The sequence below is a fragment of the Prionailurus viverrinus genome, chromosome A1 (assembly GCF_022837055.1).
Source record: "Prionailurus viverrinus isolate Anna chromosome A1, UM_Priviv_1.0, whole genome shotgun sequence".
Taxonomy (NCBI): domain Eukaryota; kingdom Metazoa; phylum Chordata; class Mammalia; order Carnivora; family Felidae; genus Prionailurus; species Prionailurus viverrinus.
The window spans coordinates 117,827,879-117,850,824 of record NC_062561.1 but is presented as its reverse complement, the minus strand read 5'-3'; the positions used below and the strand labels follow the sequence as shown (position 1 = coordinate 117,850,824).

The 22,946-nt window shown below is 43.0% G+C and overlaps 2 protein-coding genes across 9 annotated transcripts in view; both read right to left on the bottom strand.

The window, feature by feature from the left end:
• LOC125166778 (protocadherin gamma-C4) overlaps positions 1-22,946 on the bottom strand; it is a 170,476-nt gene that overhangs the window by 127,498 nt on the left and 20,032 nt on the right. The window contains exons 1-2 of one of the 8 annotated variants that reach the window (XM_047860800.1): positions 8,640-11,548; positions 4,219-6,093 (exon numbers count right to left, since the gene is read on the bottom strand). The exons of 2 other annotated variants lie outside the window; for them this stretch is intronic. In XM_047860800.1, coding sequence (XP_047716756.1) covers positions 4,219-6,093; positions 8,640-11,066 — 4,302 coding nt within the window. In that variant the 5' untranslated portion in view covers positions 11,067-11,548. 5 more of the 8 variants (XM_047860908.1, XM_047860809.1, XM_047860807.1 and 2 more) reach the window with 5 other exon arrangements.
• On the bottom strand, positions 13,466-16,036 carry LOC125172002 (protocadherin gamma-A4-like). Its single transcript, XM_047869429.1, has one exon. The coding sequence runs from the start codon at positions 15,917-15,919 to the stop codon at positions 13,466-13,468; it is 2,454 nt and encodes an 817-aa protein (XP_047725385.1). The 5' UTR covers positions 15,920-16,036.

Genomic DNA, 22,946 nt, shown 5'->3' with positions numbered 1-22,946 from the left:
ATGTCGACTTCTCACCACAAATCTGCTCTCGGTCTATACGGTCACTAACAAGTAAGTCCCCATTCTCAGTACTCACTGTAAACAGTTTCTTCTGTGCACTAACACGCAGGTTTCGAGCAGGCAAATCTCCAACGCCAACCCCCAGATCCTTGGCGAGGTTTCCCACAAGCGAGCCCCTGGCCAGCTCCTCCGGAATAGTATAGAGGATCTGCTCCGAGATCACCGGGCAGAACAAAGGCAGCAAAGAGAGAAACAGCATTTGTCTCCGCCCAGCCGGGCCCTTCAATCCCAAGTGATCGCTCATCCCGCTTTCAGCGCCTTTGCCTTTCTGACTCTGAAGAGCTATGGTCGCTAAATTATCCCAAGAATTCTCCAAGCAGGAGCAACTCCTTGATTTGTCTTGGCAGGCGGGTTCTAACAAATATCTTAGCGTCACAGAGCCAGAGGCAGAGTGTCCAATTCTCGCGGTTCCGCGGTGGGCTGGCGATTCCTTTGCGCCAGGAGAAGCTGATACTTCGCTCAGTACTAGCCAACAGCGGCACCCCGCGTCTGGGCTGCAGAACTGCAGTAGTGGTTACTACATCAGCTCCAAGTAAGGGGTGGGTTAGAAGAAAATTCTGTGTCCTGATATAGATACTCATTTTTCTCATTTTACAAGGATTTTAACATTTTAAATATTCACTCTATCTTTGGTCTGGCTGTGATTTTATTTGAACCTGAGCTTTATCCATCTAAATCAAGTCATTTTTACTCCTCAAAGAGCAGAGGTAACTTGCTGAAGACATTGGCATCGTAGTGCTTTTCATTTCCATTTTCATAAAATGGCTATAATAACATCTTCCCTGTGCTACTTAGTAAAATTGAAGACCAAATAAAATAATATGTAGAAAATGACACAAATGAAAGCAGTGGTGGTGCAGCAGAAAGTGTAATAGGAAAATTCTTGAAATATCAGCTTGATATGTATTGTTACTACTCCACTCTATTTTCTTTTTTTCTAACTTAAAAATGTTACAAATATCGTAGCTTTTAGTTGTATCCTGTGTTTCACTTCCTTCTATATTATCATTGTCACCTTACCCCCCAAATAATTGATATGTAAGCAAAGAGACTGATTATTCTTATAAAACAGGAGTATGGTAAGAAGCAAGAAGAAACTCCTTGTTAGTTTCCAAGTGTCTACTTTCAAATGACTAGGATTCAAAAACTATTCCTCTGATTTTATTTTTTCCACACTACTTTACCATTGTCTCTAATGGTACTGTTTCTTCTCAAGTAGCTTAGCAATGGTGAGTTATTCGAATTTGGGGAGTGAAGTATGAGTCCTTATAATCACATATTCTAAAGAAAGTAATCTATGTCGTCTACTTTTTTTGGTCCCAAGGTTACTATCAGATCATCCCAACCCTTTGTTACTGACATTCTTGCCTTGTAAATAAGCATGTCAATTTTATGTTTCTGATAGGTCTTACAGGTTTAATTCCATTTCCAAACTAGAAATCTTCATAAATAAACTTTTTTAACCTACACAATACATTGTCATTCTAAAACTTAGCGGATGTGTAGCAATGCTGAACTCATAGTGGAATAGCATTAGACATCTTAAACTGTTCATTGTATTCAGGATTCTAGACAGAAACTCATGGACATCTCTACTTCATACAAACATAAAAAACAGATTCGAGACTTTGCTCCAAAACATGACTGAACAATATGGTGTGAACACTTAAATTAATATAGGACAGTTATCTTTTCAGAGCACATGTGAAACTAAAGATTCAAATATTTCAAAGAATATGGAGTATACACAGTATATACACTCAGAGTGTTGGATCAAGCATTTCATTATATAAAGTCTATTGAAGTTTATAGAGGTTTACTCAGGACACATATCCAAAGTCTATAACATCTTCATTAAAATATAATGAAAAGAAAAAATAATATTTATTATAAAATATAATGAAAAAATGAGTTTTCTTGTAAGAGTGAATGGTATCAGTCTCCATCCTCCATCATACAGATTCTTGTTACTCTTTTGATGTATTTGCTGTTCAGTGAATCTGCACATTTTACACTGTGATCAGAATTGTCCATATAAAAATTAATTGGATGCCCTTCAAATAAATATTTAAAAAATAAAAATTAAGTAGTCATAGGTTCCCACATGTAACAATAAACCATTTGTTTGGTCAGGTAATGTAGCCTACTATCCCATTCATAATATTTTATTGCCATTTCCCCTATTTATTCATACTTTGCAGCTGATAAAGTACAGTATTTGAAAAATTTAAAGAGAAGCATCTGAAAATCATCTTCAGTAAATCAGATATCAAAAATGAAAAGGGTAGTTCTTCTTTTTTAAAAAAAATTTTTGTTTAATGTTTATTCATTTTTTTAAATTTTTTTTCAACGTTTATTTATTTTTGGGACAGAGAGAGACAGAGCATGAACGGGGGAGGGGCAGAGAGAGGGAGACACAGAATCGGAAGCAGGCTCCAGGCTCTGAGCCATCAGCCCAGAGCCTGACGCGGGGCTCAAACTCACGGACCACGAGATCGTGACCTGGCTGAAGTGGGACGCTTAACCGACTGCGCCACCCAGGCGCCCCTAATGTTTATTCATTTTTGAGAGAGACCGAGATAGAGTGGATGGGAGAGAGGCAGAGAGAGGGAGACACAGAATCTGAAGCAGGTTTCAGGCTCTGAGCTGTCAGCACAGAGCCAGATGTGCAGCTTGAACCCATGAACTGGGAGATCATGACCTGAGCTGAAGTTGGAAGCTTAACCAACTGAGCCACCCAGGTGCCCCAAAAGGGTAGTTCTTCTTAAGCAACAGACACTCATGAATTTTAATACCCAATGAAATACCCCATTTCATTAAGAAGGATTATTAATTTAAGATGAGCATGTGAATTTCAAAATTTTAAACAATTTTTATGTTGAATTGATTTTCCAAGTACAAATCTTAGAGTCCGGGGTGCCTGGGTGGCTCAGTCGGTTAAGTGTCTGACTCTTGATTTTGGCTCAGGTCATGATCTCACAGTCATGAGATCAAGCCCAGCATGTCTGGCTCCATGCTGGGCATGAAGCCTGCTTAATATTCTCTCCTCCTCTCCCTCTACCCTTCCCCTGCTCATGCTCTCTCTCTCTCTCTCACTCAAAAAATAATAAATAATTTTAAAAACCACAAATCATAGAGTCTAGTAATAAAGCAGAATTGTACTGACACTTGAATAAATGCAAACATTCAAGTAGATATTGATTCTAAAAAGTGAAGAGGTTATCTGTAACCAGATGATTCCAGGTGTAATGGCATATTAATGGTGTATTTAATGAATGTAGCAAAATATAATTCTTTGGAGATTTTAAACTGCATCAGAAAATAAAGTTCTAAGGCTCTTTCTCACTGATTTTTTCTCTCAACAAATACACATGTCCAGTAATTACATAGATTAACCCAAAGTTTCCAGACTTGAGAATGCCACAGACTATAGATTTGATGTTTTTAATTTTTTTCATGTAGTTTTCTATATTCCTCCACTGATTTATGAAAATACTGTAAATTATTTCCTTATAGAAACAGTATACTAAAACTTCAATGCTGTACACTCTTCTTCCAAAACATATTCACCATTGGTGTTTACACAAATATTCAAAAGAGAACATTACATGTAACAATTTGGACTAATCAAACAACTCTTCTATTAACATAGTAACAATTCTGGGGCAGCTGGGTGGCTTAGTTGGTTCAGTATTTGACTCTTGACTTTGTCTCTGGTCATGGTCTCACAGTTTGTGAGTTACAGCCCTGCATTGGGCTCTGCACTGAAAGCACAGAGCCTGCTTGGGATTCTCTCTATCCCTCTCCTCTGCACCTCCCCGCCTCTCAAAATAAATAAACATTAAAAAAACATAAAAGTTGTATAAGAAAGTCTTTGGGTAAAGCAATCATGTTTCATTTATTTTTAAGACTATGGATATCAGCTAGATTGTCTAGAAATTTCATGTATTGAAAAAAAAGACATTAAACCCAAAATATAATTTGAAAACAAATGAAGAGAGCATCATCAAATTAAATCAAGTCAATCTCTAAATAAAACATACAATGATTGATTATTTATATAATTAACAAACTTTGAATATGGCAGACAAATGATTGAGGAAACAAATGAAAAAAATGCTACAAGCAATGATACTGGAAAAAAAAAAAAAACCTCACCTGTACAACTCCTAGCTCTTCGTTTACATTTATCTTCTCAGATATCAGAGGAGGCTCGCTTTTCCCACAGCTCTCCTGACTGATGAGTGTGTCTGCATAGTTGGGCTGGGGGAAGATCATGTGACTGTTCCGGGAGTCTGCTGTGAGGGAGACCTCGTGGGAATAAGTCTGCAGGAAAGCTCGCACCCCGTCCACACCCACAAAGTGCGAGGTGGGCATGCCAGCCAACCTGCTTCCTGATGCCTGGAGCTGACTTGAAGAGTGCCAGCGTCTCAGCCTGAGTGCCAGTAGCACGATGACAAAGGTGAGGAAGACACAGGAGACAACAGCCACTGCCACCACAAGGTACAGTGTGAGACTGGAGTCGTCAGCATAGGATGAGGGCTTGAGGCTGTCCAGGTCAGCCAGGACATCTGGGATACTGTCAGCTACAGCCACAGTGAGTGTGACAGTAGCTGAAAGAGGGGGCTGGCCATGATCCTGGACCACCACCACTAAGCTCTGCTTGAGCGCATCTCTGTCCAGCAGGGCCCGTGCAGTGCGCACCTCACCCGTGTGTAGCCCCACCGTGAAAAGTCCTGGCTCGCTGACCTTGAGCAGGTGGTAGGACAGCCAGGCATTCTGGCCAGAGTCTCTGTCCACTGCCACCACCTTGGTCACTAGGTATCCGGGCTCTGCGGATCGGGGAGCCAGCTCCACACCAGTGGAGCCATCGGTGGGAATGCTGGGGTACAGGATTTCAGGGGCATTGTCATTCTGATCCAGCACAAACAGGCTCAGTGACATGTTGCTACTAAGTGGAGGGTCTCCACTGTCACTGGCTATTACCCACAGCTGCAGATCTTTAACTTGCTCATAGTCAAAAGAGCCCAGAGCATACAGGATGCCTGTATTGGAGTTGATGAAGACATAGGTAGACAGAGACATTCCTTGAAACATATCCTCAGCCAGAGAGTAAGTGATCTTGGCGTTGTTGCCGCTGTCAGGGTCGTGTGCAGTCACAGATAAAATTGAGATGCCTCTGGGATTGTTTTCCAGGATGTAGGTGGAGTATGAGGTGTGAGGGAAGACGGGAGGGTTGTCATTGATGTCTGCCACATTCAGGGAGATGTGGCTTTCTGTAGACAGGGGTGGGTTTCCATTGTCAATGACAGTTATTGTGATATTATAATCTGAGATCTCTTCTCTGTCCAGGGCTTTCGTTGTCAATAAGTGATAATAATTATCAACTGACTTTTCCAATTTAAAGGGCAAGTTCCTGGGGATAGAACACACAATCTCACCATTCTCTCCAGAATCACCATCATGTACACTAAACAGTGCAATTACAGTTCCAGGAGGACAGTCTTCAGAGACGGAACTAGCAAGGGATGTGAGGATCACTTCTGGGACATTGTCATTCACATCCTGTACTGTCACCAATACCTTAGCACTGGCAATAAGAGCACCTCCATCCTGAGCTACCACTTCCATGAGGTAGAATCTGGATTCCTCATAATCCAGTGATTGCAGAGTTGAGATTTCACCCAGGCTGGAATCAAGTTGGAAAGTCTCTGAAATCTTATCTTCTTCATTGCGAAAAGAGTATGTTAATTCCCCGTTTACTCCCTCATCTGGATCCGTGGCGGTTAGTGTAAGCAGCCGAGAGCCTACAGGTATGTTCTCTGGAACAGTCACTCTGTACTCAGATTGAGTGAAGAGAGGCGCATTATCATTTGCGTCGAGGACCACCACGTGTATGTGCATACTACTAGAGAGTATGGGGTCTCCACCATCTAAAGCTGTGAGAAGAAGGTCGTGGACAGCTACTTTCTCGCGGTCCAAGGGCCGTTCCAGTACCAGCTCCGGATATTTTTGTCCATCAGTTCCGCTTTTCTGCTCCAGAGAGAAGTGCATATTGGGGCTGAGCTTATAACTCTGGAGAGAGTTCATACTCACATCCGCGTCTCGAGCGAAAGGAAGCGCTAACCGAGTTCCCGTAGCCGCATTTTCATTAACTTTTACTTTTACTTCCTCATCCCGGAAACGTGGAAAGTTATCATTAATATCTATTATTTCTATTTCTACTCCATAAATTTTCATGTTATTCTCAAGCAAGATGTTAAAACTCACCACACACCGTGCGCTCTGAGCACAGAGCTCCTCCCGGTCTATCCTGCCTGCGGTGACCAAACTGCCGCTTGGCGGGTTCAGAGAAAAGAGCCGCGTCCTACCTCTGGAGACGATGCGGACGCCACGCTCCGCCAGCTCCCGGGGCTCCAGACCCAGGTCCTTGGCGATGCTGCCCACGAAGGAGCCTTTGTCCAGCTCCTCCAGCACCGAGTAGCGGATCGGCCCGGCTCCAGCTCTCCATAACGTCTCCAGGAGCAGGAGGAGCAGAAGCGGCTCTATGCAGCCCCAACCCCTCAGTGTATCCGCCATTTCCTTCTCTCCGACCAGTTTCCTTAGTCCTAATTCCAGCCTGCTGTATCCTTATTTCTTTCAAGTCAAAGGAAACACATTACTTGACAGAAACGCGAGGCTTTTCCCCAAATTTCTCTGGTCTGTGTTTGTTTAGGGCGGAAGGAGCAGAGTCAGGTCGCCGTCAGCGGACAGCTTTTCCACTTTGGTGAACAGCGACGCTCAGAGTCCTAACCAGTTACTACACCAATTCTGTTTTTATTTCATAAATGTTTAATTATATTTTATTTCTAATAATTTTGCTGTATTCTTAACCTATTGACAAGTGACATTACTCATATCTAAGATTTAATTCTGAAATATCAAAGGACTTCCACAAACCTTGAGATCAATATAATTATTACATTTTTATTTCTTTAGAAAAGTTTTATTTAATGTGCCATTGAGTCTATGTCCTTTATTTACCTCTTACCTATACTGAGTCCATTAAATTAGGACATTAGAATTCTTAATTTTGTAGGCTTTAAAATTTCATCTTTTTATTAGGATATATTTATGAAAACGTACCTACTATGGATCAGAATGTCCAGGAAACAAACCTAGCTCTCATCGCACCATTGCATAAAGGCCTACTGATTCAAGCAAATTGTATTAGATGTTGTAAACAGAGAAAATAAAGGGTCCATTTTGCTGCTTGAGGTCTTTAAGAAAGTTCCCAGACTTTCACACTAAGAGTTTGGCAGCTCCACTATATCAGACTAAGAGTCTGAGTTGGGTTAACTACACATTATTTATATTTCCCTATTATCATGTCTAAATTGGAGTTAAGGCATTTTACAGTGACAGACTCTTGGGGAAGTCAGTGTAGTGACTGAAGAAAAGGGCTTTCGTTCATCACCTAGGCAGAAAAACATGTCCAGATCCTTAGTGAGCAGGCAAGTGCCCTTTCTATGTTGAGACGGATATTAAATGCTATCACCTTTACATGGTAGCAGGAAAAAAAGCCTCACGATTGAAAACAAAGGGACATTTCAGAGAGTCCACTGAGAAAAGCAACTTTTTCCCTAATGACACCTCCATAGGAAAAGAAACAACATGAAGAGATTTTATATCTATAATTAGAAAATTCAAAAAAGAAAGTTTTAGGTAAACAATGTGAGTATAATTTGCAAAATTTTTCTCATTGTACAATTTTTCACAAAAGCAATTTGTTATATGCATGAGAGAGAACGATTTCTCCCACTTATTAAATACATTCTTTTTAAAAGTTTATTTCTTTATGAGAGAGGTAGAGCATGAGCAGGGAAATGCAGAGAAAGACAGAATCCCAAGAAGGCTCCACACTGACAGGGCTCAATCTCATGAATCATGAGATCATGACCTGAGCCAAAATCAAGAGTCAGACACTTAACCACTGAGCCACCCAGGCACCCCCATAAACACACTCTTAATAACAGATACTACAGGCCTCAAATGTTGCTTATCCTTTAAAAACAGATCTGAGATCTCAAGACATTAAGCTTGAAAAGATACTTAGAAGGGAGGTCTACAATTCAGTCCTACCCATGCCCTGCTGTTGACAAGCCATGACACTGGGTAAAATTTTCTTTTTGGTTCCCAGTTTTCCCAAACGAGGAACATGGAAAGCTCTCTTTACTCTGAAGTGCTATAATTCTAAGAGGAAGTAAAACTAAAATCTGAGTAATAAAGATCTGTAGGGTAAAAGGAATAGCTTAAGATCCCAGTAGTAATGAAATTTCAGAGGAAAGTAATATAAAGATGAAGCAGAAACTATTTCGTGTAGTAAAGGCTTGTAATTATGGACAAATAAATCTCACACGTCAGAAAGAAAACCTATGTTAAAATTCTGTTTAGATAAGATTAAGATAACTAAGGCAGAAAACTGCCTAAATTGAACCCACAAGACAAAATATGAAATAGTGATTTCTACGCCAGTAAGGTGATTTGTTAACAAACATTGAAACCCAAAGTGAAAACTAGCGAAGTAAATTAAAACTCACCTTTAGAATAGTATCTGATGCAAATGGGACCCCAGCGCCTTCATGATTTGTATTTGGTAACCAAGCGGCATCTTCACAGAGGAGATCCTGAGAGGGAGTCACTTCCGGGGTGACATTAAGAAAATTAAACTCTGTCTTAGCTAACTGTGAAGCAACGCACAGATTGTAGGAATAAGGCAAAGTCCCTTCTCTGTAATCGGGAAGAACCCCAGGTCCAGATTTGGAACGGAGGCCTGACTGAAAGCAGCCCCAGGCCGCAGGGCTGGGGGAGCGGCGCAGGCGCAGGGCCACCGCCAGAATCACCGCAAGGAGGAAGAGCACCGAGATCAAGGCCAAAGCCACCACCAGGTAAAACTGCAGCTCGGCCTGGGGGTCAGAGGGCTCCGGGCGGTCGCTGACATCCGGCAGTACTTCTTGGAGGCTGTCGGCGAAAACCAGGTGCAGCGTGGCGGTGGCAGAGAGGGGAGGCTGTCCCCCGTCCCGCACGGCGACCAGCAGGCGCTGGCGGGCCGCGTCCCTGTCGCCCAAAGCACGCGCAGTGCGCACCTCGCCCGTGCGCAGCCCCAGGCTGAAGAGTCCGGGCTCGCTGGCCTGCAGCACGTGGTACGACAGCCACGCATTGTGTCCCGAGTCGGCGTCCACCGCCACCACCTTGGTGACCAGGTAGCCGGGCTGCGCGGCGCGCGGCACCGTGTCGAAGAGCGCCGAGCCGTCGGGCCCCAGCGCCGGGTACAGCACCCTAGGCGCGTTGTCGTTGCGGTCGCCCACCAACACGCGCAGGCTCGCGTTGGCGCTGAGCGCGGGCGAGCCCTGGTCGCGGGCCTGCACCGTCAGCTCGAAGGCGCGCAGCTGCTCGTGGTCGAAGGCGCGCTGCGCGAACACCACGCCGCTCTGCGCGCTCACGGACACGTAGGACGCCAGCGCCCGTGGCTCCAGGTCGCTGGCCACGATGGAGTAGGAGACGTGGCCGTTGGGTCCCAGGTCGGGGTCGGAGGCGCTGACTTGGGCGATGGAGGCTCCTGGAGGGTTGTTCTCGGCAATATGAACCAAATAGAAAACCTGTTCGAAAACTGGCGCGTTGTCGTTGACATCTGCGATGTGCAGAGTGATGTTTATACTAGAGGAGAGGGGCGGCTTACCTCTGTCGGTGGCCATTATAGTGATGTTATATTCTGGATTCTCCTCCCGGTCCAGGGGCCCGTCTGTCACTAGCTTGTAATAGTTCTTGGAGTAAGATTTCAATATAAACTCGGCCTTTCCCAAGATGCGGCAGTAAACTTCTCCATTTTCTCCAGAGTCTCTATCTCTTGTTTTTATCAAGGCGATCACAGTTCCTGGTGGTGAATCTTCTGGTAGCGGAGTAAATACCGAAGTAATAACCATTTCAGGTGCACAATCATTCTCATCGAGAATTTCAACTTGGATACTGCAATAGGCTGCTAGATCTCCATGATCTTTTGCTTCTACACTGAGAGTGTAACTATTAGCAATTTCAAAATCAAAATTATCCTTTGTTGTGATTTCACCTGTTCTTTTATCTAAGTTAAAAAACTTTTCCACTAGTTCATCCACATGATGAAAGGAGTAGGTGATTTCTGCGTTGACGCCCTCATCCTGATCAGTGGCCGTTACTTGAAGCACGGAGAAGCCCAGAGGTACACCTTCCTGCAGGCTGACCTTGTACACGTCCTGGATGAAAACTGGGGCATTATCGTTGGCATCGGTCACTTGGATTTGGATCTGAGCGGTGCCGCTTTGGGGTGGGTCTCCACCATCCACAGCTGTTAGAACCAATTGATGGAGATTCTGTTCTTCTCTGTCTAGTGAATGTTTCAGAACCAACTCAGGATATTTACGTCCATCTGGAGCCTGTTTCTCTATGAGATCAAAGTGTTCATTGTCATTAAGATGGTATCTTTGCAGTGAATTTGGGCCAGCATCTGAATCCAGGGCCGGGTCTAGTGGAAATGTTTTACCTGGCTTAGTGGATTCTCCAATTTTTAAATCAATATTATTCTGTTTGAATAGCGGGGTATTGTCATTTATATCCTGTACTATTACTGCTACATGGAAAATATTTAGTGGGTTTTCAGCGACAGTATCGAAGTCCAGAATACACAGAGGCTTCTTTCCGCATATCTGCTCTCGGTCTATTCTGTCACTCACAAGTAAGTCCCCACTCTCAGGGTTTACAGTGAAATATTCTTTCTCCGCACTAACCCGCAGCTTCCGGGCTGGCAAATCCCGGACACTGAGCCCCAGATCCTTGGCGAGGTTTCCTACCACCGAGTTTTTGGCCAGCTCTTCGGGAATTGAATAGCGGATTTGATCTGGAAGAGCCCCGCGGAACAAAGACAGCAGGAAGGGCAACAATACCTGCCGCCACCGCACTGGGCTGCTCCTTTCCGCTCTCGGCCTCGGCCTCATCCTGTCTCCCTTCACGGTGGCTCTGCTTTTTGGATGGGAGGAGAATTAAGCCCTCTGTGGATGGCAAAATCCCGGGTAGGGTCGCTTTTCCTGCTTTTGTTTTCTGTATCCGAATCAGTACTGGTGTCCTCTACGTGGCTGGTTTGAGCAGGAAGTTACCCTCTAAGAGACTCCCAAATCCTTTTTCTCTCACTTTTTTGACCTACAGCGACACCCAGAGGTTTTCCCGTGGAACTGCACCAAATGCTTATAAACGTTTGGGAACCTTTCTTTTTTGAATCTACAGTTGTTTTTAAATAGATATATATTCATGTAGCTCCAAAATTGAAGAGGTACATAACGCATATTCTCTCCCTGTCTTGTTTCAATAACACGTTTATCCCGAGAGAAATAAGTATTACGTTTTTGTGTGTATCATTCCAGAGATGTTTTGTGTAGTGCAGCAAATTTTTATAAATGTTCTCCCCCACGTTAATACATAAATGTAAGTATACAATATACCATGTTCTGCATCTTGCTTTTTTCATTCATTGTATCTTGAAATCATTTCATATAAGTACATAGCTTTCCAATTTATTTCTTACAGTTATGTAGTAATCCATCATATGGTTGTACAATAATTTACTTAATCAGAAATATTTTCTAAAAGAAACCCAGTGCCCAAACAAAAATATTTTTTTTCTGTGTGATATTAGGGTGTTAATTATCTACTGCTCTCCTAGGCATTTAAAATATGTATCACTCTGATTCTGGAATGTATTCCTAATGCCAACCTCCAAAAATGCTTGACAGTTTCAGGCCAATTGGTATTTCCAAATTTTCTTTTAAAGCTTCAGTATTTTAAATAATCTCAGACAAATAATCTCTCCTCAAATAAGCTTCAATATTTTACATAATCTCCCCTCAGAATCTTGCTCAATATTATTTCCTCTCTCCTTTCCCCATGCCAGACAATTGTATCACATGACATTCTGTTTATTCTATGTATTGCAACACAGTTTCCCATGAAGGCAAAAGCATTTAGAAACTAAAATGCAGGGTGCTTGTGTGGCTCAGTCCAAAAAGCATGTGACTCTTGATCTTGGGGTCATGAGTTTGAGCCCCATGTTGGGTGTAGAGATTACTTAAACTAAAAAGAAAATTGTTTTAAATAAGTAAATTCTTTTTTAAAAACTAAAATGCCCTTTCTTAAATTGAATTGAGGCATAGTTCACAGTTTACTGCTACAGTTCCCAGCTATGAAAGAGCACTAATTTGTGTTGCCCTACACACTCTTGAATTCTTAATTATCTCATGGAACTAAATGAAGGCACATTTAACAAAAGTGTTGCATATCCCTTGAACACAAAATATTTCCCCCATATCAGATCATCCCAGAGCCATCTCAGAGCTACCTGAGAGCAATTTTCAGGAACAGGGATGAGGCCTACTTACTAAGTAGCATAAATCATATCAGTTCAGAATCTAAGTTACCCAATCTCCACAAGTGACTCTCATGATGAAAAAGGAGAGATTTTGAAAGGTATGTTTTCCTTAGAAATTGAAAGGGTCTCATTGTGATGCCATAATAGGAAATTTATAAATTATTAAAATTATTCCTTCAACCTACTTAAAGATGAGTGAAATAAAATGTGCAATATTTTTCATAATCCCAGAAGTGAGTCAAAGGAATCACATATAGTCACTACTGGTGTATCTCACAAACTGCAACAACAAAATATTTGAAATATACCAATCCTAATGAGAGCTATCCTTGTTAAAATTAGACCTAAAAGCTAATTATTTTGGGGGAGGGGAAAAATAGTTACAAACAGAGAGGGAAGGAGGCACACCATAAGCAAACTGAAGGTTGATGGGGGGATGAGGGAGGGGAAAATGGGTGATGGGCATTGAGAAGGGCACTTGTTGGGATGAGCACTGGGTGTTGTACATAAGCGGTGAATCATGGAAATCTACCCCCAAAACCAAGAGCACTCTGTACACACTGTATGTTAGCTAATTTGATAATAAATTATACTAAATAAATAAATAAAGGTTAATATTTTCTCCAATATTTATAAATTGCCACTGTTTGTTTAATTATAATGGAAAATACCCTTTCAAGGAAAAACAAACTTCAAGCAAAGTGTAAAAAAGAGGACAGTTAAAAATACTCAGTCTTCTATTGAAGAGAGATGGTTAGAGATATATAGTTAAGAAATTGTTGTTGAAACTGTAACTACATGAAGACTAAAAATGATAAATAATAAACAGCTTTTAGGAGTACTAACTGCTATTGATTATTCTTGAGGAATCATCTGCTCCTCCCCTTTAAAGTAATAGAATACTAAAAAAAAAAAATGCCTTTACTTCATCAATTACCTACCTTACACAGTTGGAGACATTTATATAGCTTTTGCCTATGTTTTGGTGCGGCAAGATTGACTCACCTGATGAGAACCAGGGTCTCCTTTTGTTTCAAGTAAATCCTGAGTTATGAGAAGAGGCTCGCTTTTCCCACAGCTCTCCTGGCTGAGGAGCGTGTCGGCATAGTTGGGCTGGGGGAAGATCACATGACTCTCCCTGGAATCTGCCCTGAGGGAGACCTCCTGGGAATAGGTCTGCAGGAAAGCTCGCACCCCATCCATGCCCACAAAGTGCGAGGCTGGCACTCCAGCCAATCCGACCCCCACAGCCTGGAGCTGACGCGAAGTGTGCCAGCGCCTCAGCCTGAGCGCCAGCAGAACAATGACAAAGGCAAGGAAGACACAGGAAACTGTGGCCACTGCCACCACCAGGTACAGCGTGAGGCTAGAGTCATCAGCATAGGCTGAGGGCTTGAGGCTGCTCAGGTCAGCCAGGACTTCTGGAATGCTTTCAGCCACCGCCACTGTGAGTGTGACAGTGGCTGATAGAGGGGGTTGGCCGTGGTCCTGCACCGTCACCACCAGACTCTGCTTGAGCGCATCTCTGTCCAGCAGGGCCCGTGCAGTGCGCACCTCGCCCGTGTGCAGCCCCACCATGAAGAGCCCTGGCTCGCTGGCCTTGAGTAGACGGTAGGACAGCCAGGCGTTCTGGCCAGAGTCTCTGTCCACTGCCACCACCTTGGTCACCAGGTAGCCAGGCTCTGCTGATCGGGGTGCCAGCTCCACGCCTATGGAACCGTCAGTAGGGAGAGCAGGGTACAGGATTTCAGGGGAATTGTCGTTCTGATCCAGAACAAAAATACTCAAGGACACATTGCTGCTGAGTGGAGGGTCCCCGCTGTCGCTGGCTGTCACTAGTAGTTGCAGGTCTCTAACCTGCTCATAGTCGAAAGAGCACAATGCATACAGGACACCAGTATCAGAGTTGATGGAAACATAGAAGGAGAGAGGCATCCCGTGGAGTGTGTCCTCAGCTAAGGAGTAAGTTACTCTGGCATTCTCAATGCTGTCAGGGTCCTGGGCAGACATGGATAAAATGGAAGCTCCTCTAGGGTTGTTTTCAGGAATGTAGGCAGAGTAGGAAGCATGAAGGAAAGTAGGTGGGTTGTCGTTGATGTCTGCCACATGCAATGAGATGTGAGTTTCTGTAGACAGTGGTGGAGTTCCATGATCAGTGGAAGTTACTGTGATGTTATATTCTGAGACTTCTTCCCTATCCAGTGTTCTTTGTGTCGACAGACGATGATAATTTCCATAGGTCTTTTCAAGTGTGAATGGCAGATTATCCAGAATAGAACATGTGACAAGGCCATTCTCTCCTGAATCACTGTCATGCACATTGAAAAGTGCAATTACTGTACCTGGGGAAGAAGTTTCTTGGATAGAGCTGGTGAGAGATGTAACTGTGACTTCTGGAGCATTGTCATTTACATCCAGAACTGTCACCAGAACTTTACTTCTGGCTCGGAGACCAGGTCCATCATGGGCTTCTACATCTATATCATAGAATCCAGAGTCTTCATAATCTAGATCCCCCACTATTGTTATGTCCCCAGTCAAAGAATTCAACTGGAATAGTTGGGACATTTTATCACTCACTTTGCGGAAAGAATATGTTACTTCTCCATTGGCTCCTTCATCTGGATCAGTGGCCTTTACAGTGAGTAGCCAGTAGCCCACTGGCACATTCTCCGGAACATTCACGTGGTACTCTGGCTGAGTAAATACAGGAGCATTGTCGTTGGTATCCACAAGAGTTACATGAATCTCGACAGTGCCAGAGCGAACCAGTTCACCTCCATCAAAGGCGGTGAGGAGGAGGTGGTGAACCGCCTCTTCTTCTCTATCTAGGGCAAGCTCCAGCACCAGCTCAGGGTACTTAATGCCATCCACTCCACTTTGCACGTCTAGGGAGAAGTGAACATTTGAACTAAGCTGGTAACCCTGCAGGGAGTTGACCCCTACATCTGGATCAAAAGCTTCAGGAAGAGGAAATCTTGTCCCAGGATTTTCATTTTCAGCGACTTTTATTTCCCTTTGCTCTATCCCAAAGTTGGGTGCGTTATCATTAACATCAATTATTTCCACTTCTACTCCAAAAATCTTCACTTTGTCCTCCAGAAGAATCTCCAGGCTTACTACACACTTTGCAGATCTCTCACAGAGCTCTTCCCGGTCTATCTTACCCGCGGTGACCAAGCTGCCGCTTTGAGGGTTCAGAGCAAAGAGATGCGTCCTACCTCTGGAGATGATGCGGACTCCCCGCTCTGACAGTTCCCGGGGCTCCAGTCCCAGGTCCTTGGCGATGTTGCCCACATAAGAGCCTTTGTCCAGCTCCTCAGGCACCGAGTATCGTATCTGTTCCGCCTGTATTTCCCATAGAGCCCCCAGGAGAACGCAGATCCTGACCAGCCGGCTGCAGTCTGGCCGATAAGGAGGAGCCGCCATTGCAGCCCCGCTACGGAATAGCTTGCACTTGGGTGCTCCCTTAGTGGAGGTCAGAGGAGCCCCAGAATCTTCAGGGTCCAAGATTATATGCTTTCACCGTTGGATGATGGAGTTCTGGGGTCCAGTCTGAAGCTTCCCAAAGCCACAGGGCTACTGCTTTGTGATGCAGAAATCTTGTGGTTTGGATTAAATTCCTTGTTGTCTTTTTCCCCTGACTGGTGAACAGCGACACTCAGAGTCCTAACCTGTTACTGCAATCTATTCTTGGTAAAGAAAAGATGTTTATACCATTTCTTTTCCATAATTTATTTCTCCCCAAAAGAATAAAATTCAAGCTCCCGTTATTTTATTTGTAATAAAAATCCAGGCTTGACCCAAATGTTACTGTACAATAAGCCCTCTAAAGTAATTTATTTGTTTTTAAAGAAAATATGGTGATTTTTTCTAACAATTTTTTCTCTTCTAAGTTTTTCCATTATTTATTTTCATAGCCCATTTTCAGTACAGTGCATTGTGTGAGTGACACATTTATCCTTTACAGGAACAAGGATTAACTTGAAGAATGAAAGAATAGGTGAAAAAACAGTGTCAGGTCGGGGAAGTTGGAGGTCTGAGCTCTAGTCCCTTTCTATCCAGAAACAAATTCCCTCACATGAGTTGACCCTTTAAAATATGGGCAACTTTTCAATTCTCTTGTAAAAAACATCTACTGTTCAAGAGCTAGTCTTACCCCTGAGCAAATGGGGTTGGCAAATATGATAATAGGTTTGGGAAGGTAATTGGTTTATTAATTTTGTATAAAGAAAATTTTAGACCACAGCTATGTTTGTGACTATCATGTTCACAGTCTGTCCTCAAATTTTAGAACAGCACCTTTCATAGAGTAGATACTCAGTTTTTCATTGTTTAATGAGTGCATCACTAATATAAACGCAAATCCCTAAAACAATTGGTAAATAACTCTGATATTAAAAATAAATAATAAAGATAAAAAAGACAGAAAAGTTAAACTGAAGTTTTGTATGTAAACAGCAGACAATATTCAGTACCACATAAAGACACATCCAGAAAGTATTATTTTACTATTATCTATAAGTTTACTTTAAGTTTGATTTTAGAAATAACCACTAAAAGGAAAGTTTTCATATATATGTGTGTGTGTGTGTTATCATTGCATGTTTCAGAGTTTTCTTACACATGAATACTTTGAGTAACTTACTAATCGTAGAAAACTTAATATAAAGCAGCAAGTAGCCAGTTCTTTAGATTTTTCCTCACATAATAATTACCTTCTAGAAGTTACTTATGAATTCTATCAGACAAGAAAGGCTATTGTTTATTCAGAGTATTAAAGTCATCAAATTTTGGAGAGCATACTAAAGGTAATTTTCACAATCCTCAAAGAACTCACAAATTGTTGGGGACTAAGAGGTAAAATGAGGTGTTTCAAAAAACTTTGACTCACATCTCAGAAACCTATACTAAAAAAAAGAATTAAGAAAGAGGCTTTATACACAAAAAGGCTCATTACATTCCTCATCACAACAGCAACAAAGTAGAGGGTATAAAAATAAGTTATTACATAATGGTTAAGAAGGTTATTTTTCAATATATTTTTTAAAGTTTATTTTTGAGAGAGACATAGCAAGCAAAAAGGAAGGGCAGAGAGAGGGAGAGAGAGAATCCTAAGCAGGCTCCACACTACCACTACAGAGCACAACACAGGGCTCAAACTCACGAACTGTGAGATCATGACCTGAGCCAAAATCAAGAGTTGGATGCTTAACTGAATGAGCCATCCAGGTGCCCCAAGATAGTTATTTTTTAAAAGATTTTATTTTTAAGGAATCTCTACACCCAGCATGGGCCTTGAACCCACAAACCCTAGATGGAGAGTCATAGGTTCTACTAACTGAGCAAGACAGGTGCCCCCCAAAATTATTTTTGAATGAGACAACGGAGTGGGAATAAAATTCACTGGAAACTAGTGATCCAAATCACTGTTTGCCACATGTGAGAAGGCAAAGAAGTGCTAAGAAACTTAACTCTTGGAAAGTTCTATTAAAAATACACATTGCAACAAAAAGATGAAAAAACTATAATAGATTTGATGGACTTTAACTTAAGCAGGAAGGACTGTCAGTACATTTATGAAGAATAAAGTTTGAAAAAAACAGTATCACACATCAACTAAGAAAGGACAATACTCTTACTAAAGGTGGTGACATCCCAGAACGAGCTCTCCTTACCAATATTTTTTGATCATACAAAATTGCCAACAGTACAGATTGAGAAATACTAATTATGTAACTGCCAAGACTATTGGGCAAATAAGGAACCAGTCTCCGCCCATCCAATAAACCTCTTCTACCACTACCATCACTAGGAAAATGAAAAACAATAAACAAAAGAATTATGCACAATTGAGAATAAAAGCATGTTTGCAGAAACTCACGTGAGAGGCAAAAGACGAATCATAAGCGATTTGGGGGTCTTCACTGCGGGCACATACATCCATACAAGGATCTTCACAAAGAAGATCCTGAGGCGGAGTCATTTCTGGTTTCAGGTTGGAAAAATTAAACTCTGTCTTGGCTGATTGTGAGGCAACGCACAGATTGTAGGAATAAGGCAAAGTCCCTTCTCTGTAATCGGGGAGAACCCCAGGTCCAGATTTGGAACGGAGGCCTGACTGAAAGCAGCCCCAGGCAGCAGGGCTTGGGGAGCGGCGCAGGCGCAGGGCCACCGCCAGAATCACCGCAAGGAGGAAGAGCACCGAGATCAAGGCCAAAGCCACCACCAGGTAAAACTGCAGCTCGGCCTGGGGGTCAGAGGGCTCCGGACGGTCGCTGACATCCGGCAGTACTTCTTGGAGGCTGTCGGCGAAAACCAGGTGCAGCGTGGCGGTGGCAGAGAGGGGAGGCTGTCCCCCGTCCCGCACGGCGACCAGCAGGCGCTGGCGGGCCGCGTCCCTGTCGCCCAAAGCACGCGCAGTGCGCACCTCGCCCGTGCGCAGCCCCAGGCTGAAGAGTCCGGGCTCGCTGGCCTGCAGCACGTGGTACGACAGCCACGCATTGTGTCCCGAGTCGGCGTCCACCGCCACCACCTTGGTGACCAGGTAGCCGGGCTGCGCGGCGCGCGGCACCGTGTCGAAGAGCGCCGAGCCGTCGGGCCCCAGCGCCGGGTACAGCACCCTAGGCGCGTTGTCGTTGCGGTCGCCCACCAACACGCGCAGGCTCACGTTGGCGCTGAGCGCGGGCGAGCCCTGGTCGCGGGCCTGCACCGTCAGCTCGAAGGCGCGCAGCTGCTCGTGGTCGAAGGCGCGCTGCGCGAACACCACGCCGCTCTGCGCGCTCACGGACACGTAGGACGCCAGCGCCCGTGGCTCCAGGTCGCTGGCCACGATGGAGTAGGACACGCGCCCGTTGGATCCCAGGTCGGGGTCGGAGGCGCTGACTTGGGCGATGGAGGCTCCTGGAGGGTTGTTCTCCATCACGCGGACCACGTAGGAGGCCTGGAGGAAAACCGGCGCGTTGTCGTTGACATCGCTGATATGCAGGGTGACACCTGTACTGGAGGATAGGGATGGCTTGCCCTCGTCAGTGGCTGTGATGGTGACATTGTACTCTGCCATCTGTTCCCTATCTAGGGCATTGTCAATCACCAACTTGTAATAATTCTTGGAGGTGGATTCTAATTTGAAGGGAACTTCTTCCTGAATATAGCACCTCACCAGTCCATTTTCCCCAGAGTCTCGGTCTCTCACTTTAAAGAGAGCTATTACGGTTCCAATGTCTGAGTCCTCGGGAATCTGGTTAGAAAAGGACATCAACGTGACCTCTGGGGCATTGTCATTCTCATCAACAATTTCAATCTGAACATTACAGTGAGCGGTGTGTACCCCTCCATCCTTGGCCTCTACACTCAACATATATCTACTGGTCTCTTCAAAGTCCAATGTACCATTGGTTGTAATGTCACCAGTATTTGGGTTGAGATTGAAGAGAAGGCTGGTACTTGTTGGGGCATTGAGGAAGGCATAGGTAATCTCTGCATTAACGCCCTGGTCCTGGTCGGTGGCCATCACTTGCAACACAGAAGTCCCCCAGGGCACGTTTTCTTGGATGTTAACTCTGTATGTGTCCTGGCTGAACAATGGAGCATTATCATTGGCATCAGTGACCTGAATCTGGATCTGGGTGGTTCCACTTAACGGAGGGTCTCCACCATCTATGGCAGTCAGGATTAACTGGTAGGAACTCTGCTGTTCTCTGTCCAGAGGTTTTTCTAGCAGTAATTCTGGGTATTTACTCCCATCAGGACTTCCCTTCGTTGTCAGGGAGAAATGTTCATTGGGGTTGATAGTGTATATCTTCAGGGAGTTACTTTCTACATCTGCATCTTGTGCAGAATCCAGAGGGAATTTTACACCTGGTAAGGCTGACTCGCAGATCTCCAAGTCAATGCCTTTTGCAATGAAACGTGGTGCATTGTCGTTAATATCTTGGATTGTAACAATCACATGGAAAACATTCATGGGATTTTCAGCGACCATTTCAAATTCTAGTGCACACTCGGATTTCCTCCCACAAATTTCCTCTCGATCTATCCTACCGTTCACTAACAAATCCCCACTCTCTGCACTCACACTGAAGAAATTCTCTGCACTAACCCGCAGTTTTCGAGCTGGCAACTCCTGGACACTGAGCTTCAAGTCCTTGGCGACGTTCCCCACTCGCAAGCCTTTAGCCAGCTCCTCTGGAATTGTGTACTGGATGTGCTGGGTGATAGTCCCGCACAACAAAGACAGCAGGAAGAGAAACAGTACCTGAATTTTCATCCATTTGGCTTTTCTGGAGCTTCTTTGCATTTTTTGAACTCTCCGGGAAGCTTCTTTTCAGGATGTCTCTGGGATGTTTAAAAAAATCAGTGACAGCACCTAGACTTTTGTGATTTGAGGGTAGGACTTGTTTGTTAGGAACTGGTGGGTGCACTGGCGCTGCCTCCGAGTTCTGATGTGCGCAAGACAAAGCAGGAAAACACGGCCCAACTTTCACGCAGAACTGAGAACCCCTTTCTTCCCTTCAGTCAACAGCGGCGCTCAGAGGTTGTCTGGGAGAATTGCATATTGCGGAGCCATTTACTCTCAAAGGGTAAGCTCTTTATGTATGTTGTCTTTTTATTTGGTGTAAAAAACCCAAATACTCATTTTTCTCCTCTAAATTGGATATTTTCTATCTTTATTATTTCATAAGTGTTGCCATCATTTTACATTCTTTTTTGTATTAAAAAATTTCACATGGCATACAACCATTTTTTTTTTCAGTTTTGGGGGCAAAAATATCTTTAATGATTCCACTGTATTTACAAACACTGGCATGACTAGTATGGATGTAACAAAAAAATTACTGGCTTTTTACCCACATTTGAGCAGATACTATGATCCTTACATTTTTGAAAAATGCATAACCTCCCTTATTTTAACTCTCTCCATAAATATGTTATCAACTCAGCAATACTTTTCAAAGATACAGTCTTTGCAAAAAAAAGAGTGAATCAAGACCCTAGACTTATTTTAATATATTGCTCAATTTTTTAAAACATAGGTAATCTTCCCATTAAGTACAGCACAGCACAGCCTAATATTTTAAAGTGACTAATTTAGTACACCTGCTTTTATACAGCTGAATCTTGTGAAAGATTTGTTTTACTTATTTTTATGCAATCAGTGCTTTTTACTATATTAATGTATATACAACCTCCATAATCCCAATACTCAGCTCCAGCTGATTTATACCATTTATACCATTGAATTTATACCAATGAATTTGACTTGATCACTAGTAAATATTGGAGAGGCATTGAGAATCCTTAGACACTTCATTTTGGAACTTAGCCTTTGATCTCTGAACTCATATTGGGTAACTAAAGCAAATACCTTTATTTCAAATGCACTGCCAAATTATATACCAATGTAGTGATTTATTCCACTGCTTTGCACCCACCATACTCATATTACACCCCAGTCAAAACAGATGATTATCTATTTTCCGAAGATGTTATTTTCATTTTTTTCTCTACCCCATGACTTTATATTTTCTGTTCGTTTTGCCATAAATCCTCCACCTTTCTGTTGTAATGAATTCTTGCCCATCCTTTTAAATGTAGTTTTTGGTGGGGGCACCTGGATAGCTCAGTCGGTTGAGCATCTGACTTCCGCTCAGGTCATGATCTCACGGCTCGTGAGTTCGAGCCCCGCATTGGGCTCTACGCTGACAGCTTAGAGCCTGAAGACTCCTTCTGATACTGTGTCTCCCTTTCTCTCTGCCCTCCCCCTCTTGGGTTCTGTGTCTCTCTCTCTCAAAAATAAATAACTTCTAAAAAAATTGTTTAAGTCCTGTATGGTGAAAATGGAATATCTGAGACTTTTCATTATCTATACAAGTAGATAGAAATTGTACTGCCTTTGTACTATCTGTACACTTTCACAATATTTAGATAAATGTTATTTATCTAATATTTAGGCTTTGTTTTATATAGGATTCTTAGAAAATTCTCTTTGAGTATCTAGAGTTCCCGTGGCACTATCCATTTAATAATTTTTCTCTTTATGAGGAAAGTGATACTAGTATTATAAAGATTTTTCCTTAAAGAAGGTATTTTGAAGATTATGGGCCTTTTTTCCTGTACTGTATTGCACGTTTGAGTGAAAATATACCTTTCTCTGCTCTCAGTTATTTTGCTCAGGCCCCACGTCTCACACTCTTGAATATATATCTTTCTAATATATTGAGGGAGATATTGGTTCCTTTATTTGAATTCTAATGAATTATATTTGGTCTCATTTTGTTTGACTCTCTGAGGTGATTTCATGGGTGAATATAATTTCATAAATTTCAAAATAGGCCAACAATTTCTGGCTCAAAAGACTTGTAGGACTCCTATTCCATTGTTGGAGTGGCTGGTCTGGAAATCTCCTGCTGAGGCTGAGACATATCTCCTTGCATTTTTAAAAAATCCTTCTCAA

Coding starts and splice junctions, on each gene's coding strand:
- LOC125172002 (XM_047869429.1), bottom strand. CDS start 15,919: ATGGCGGCTCCTCCTTATCGGCCAGACTGCAGCCGGCTGGTCAGGATC.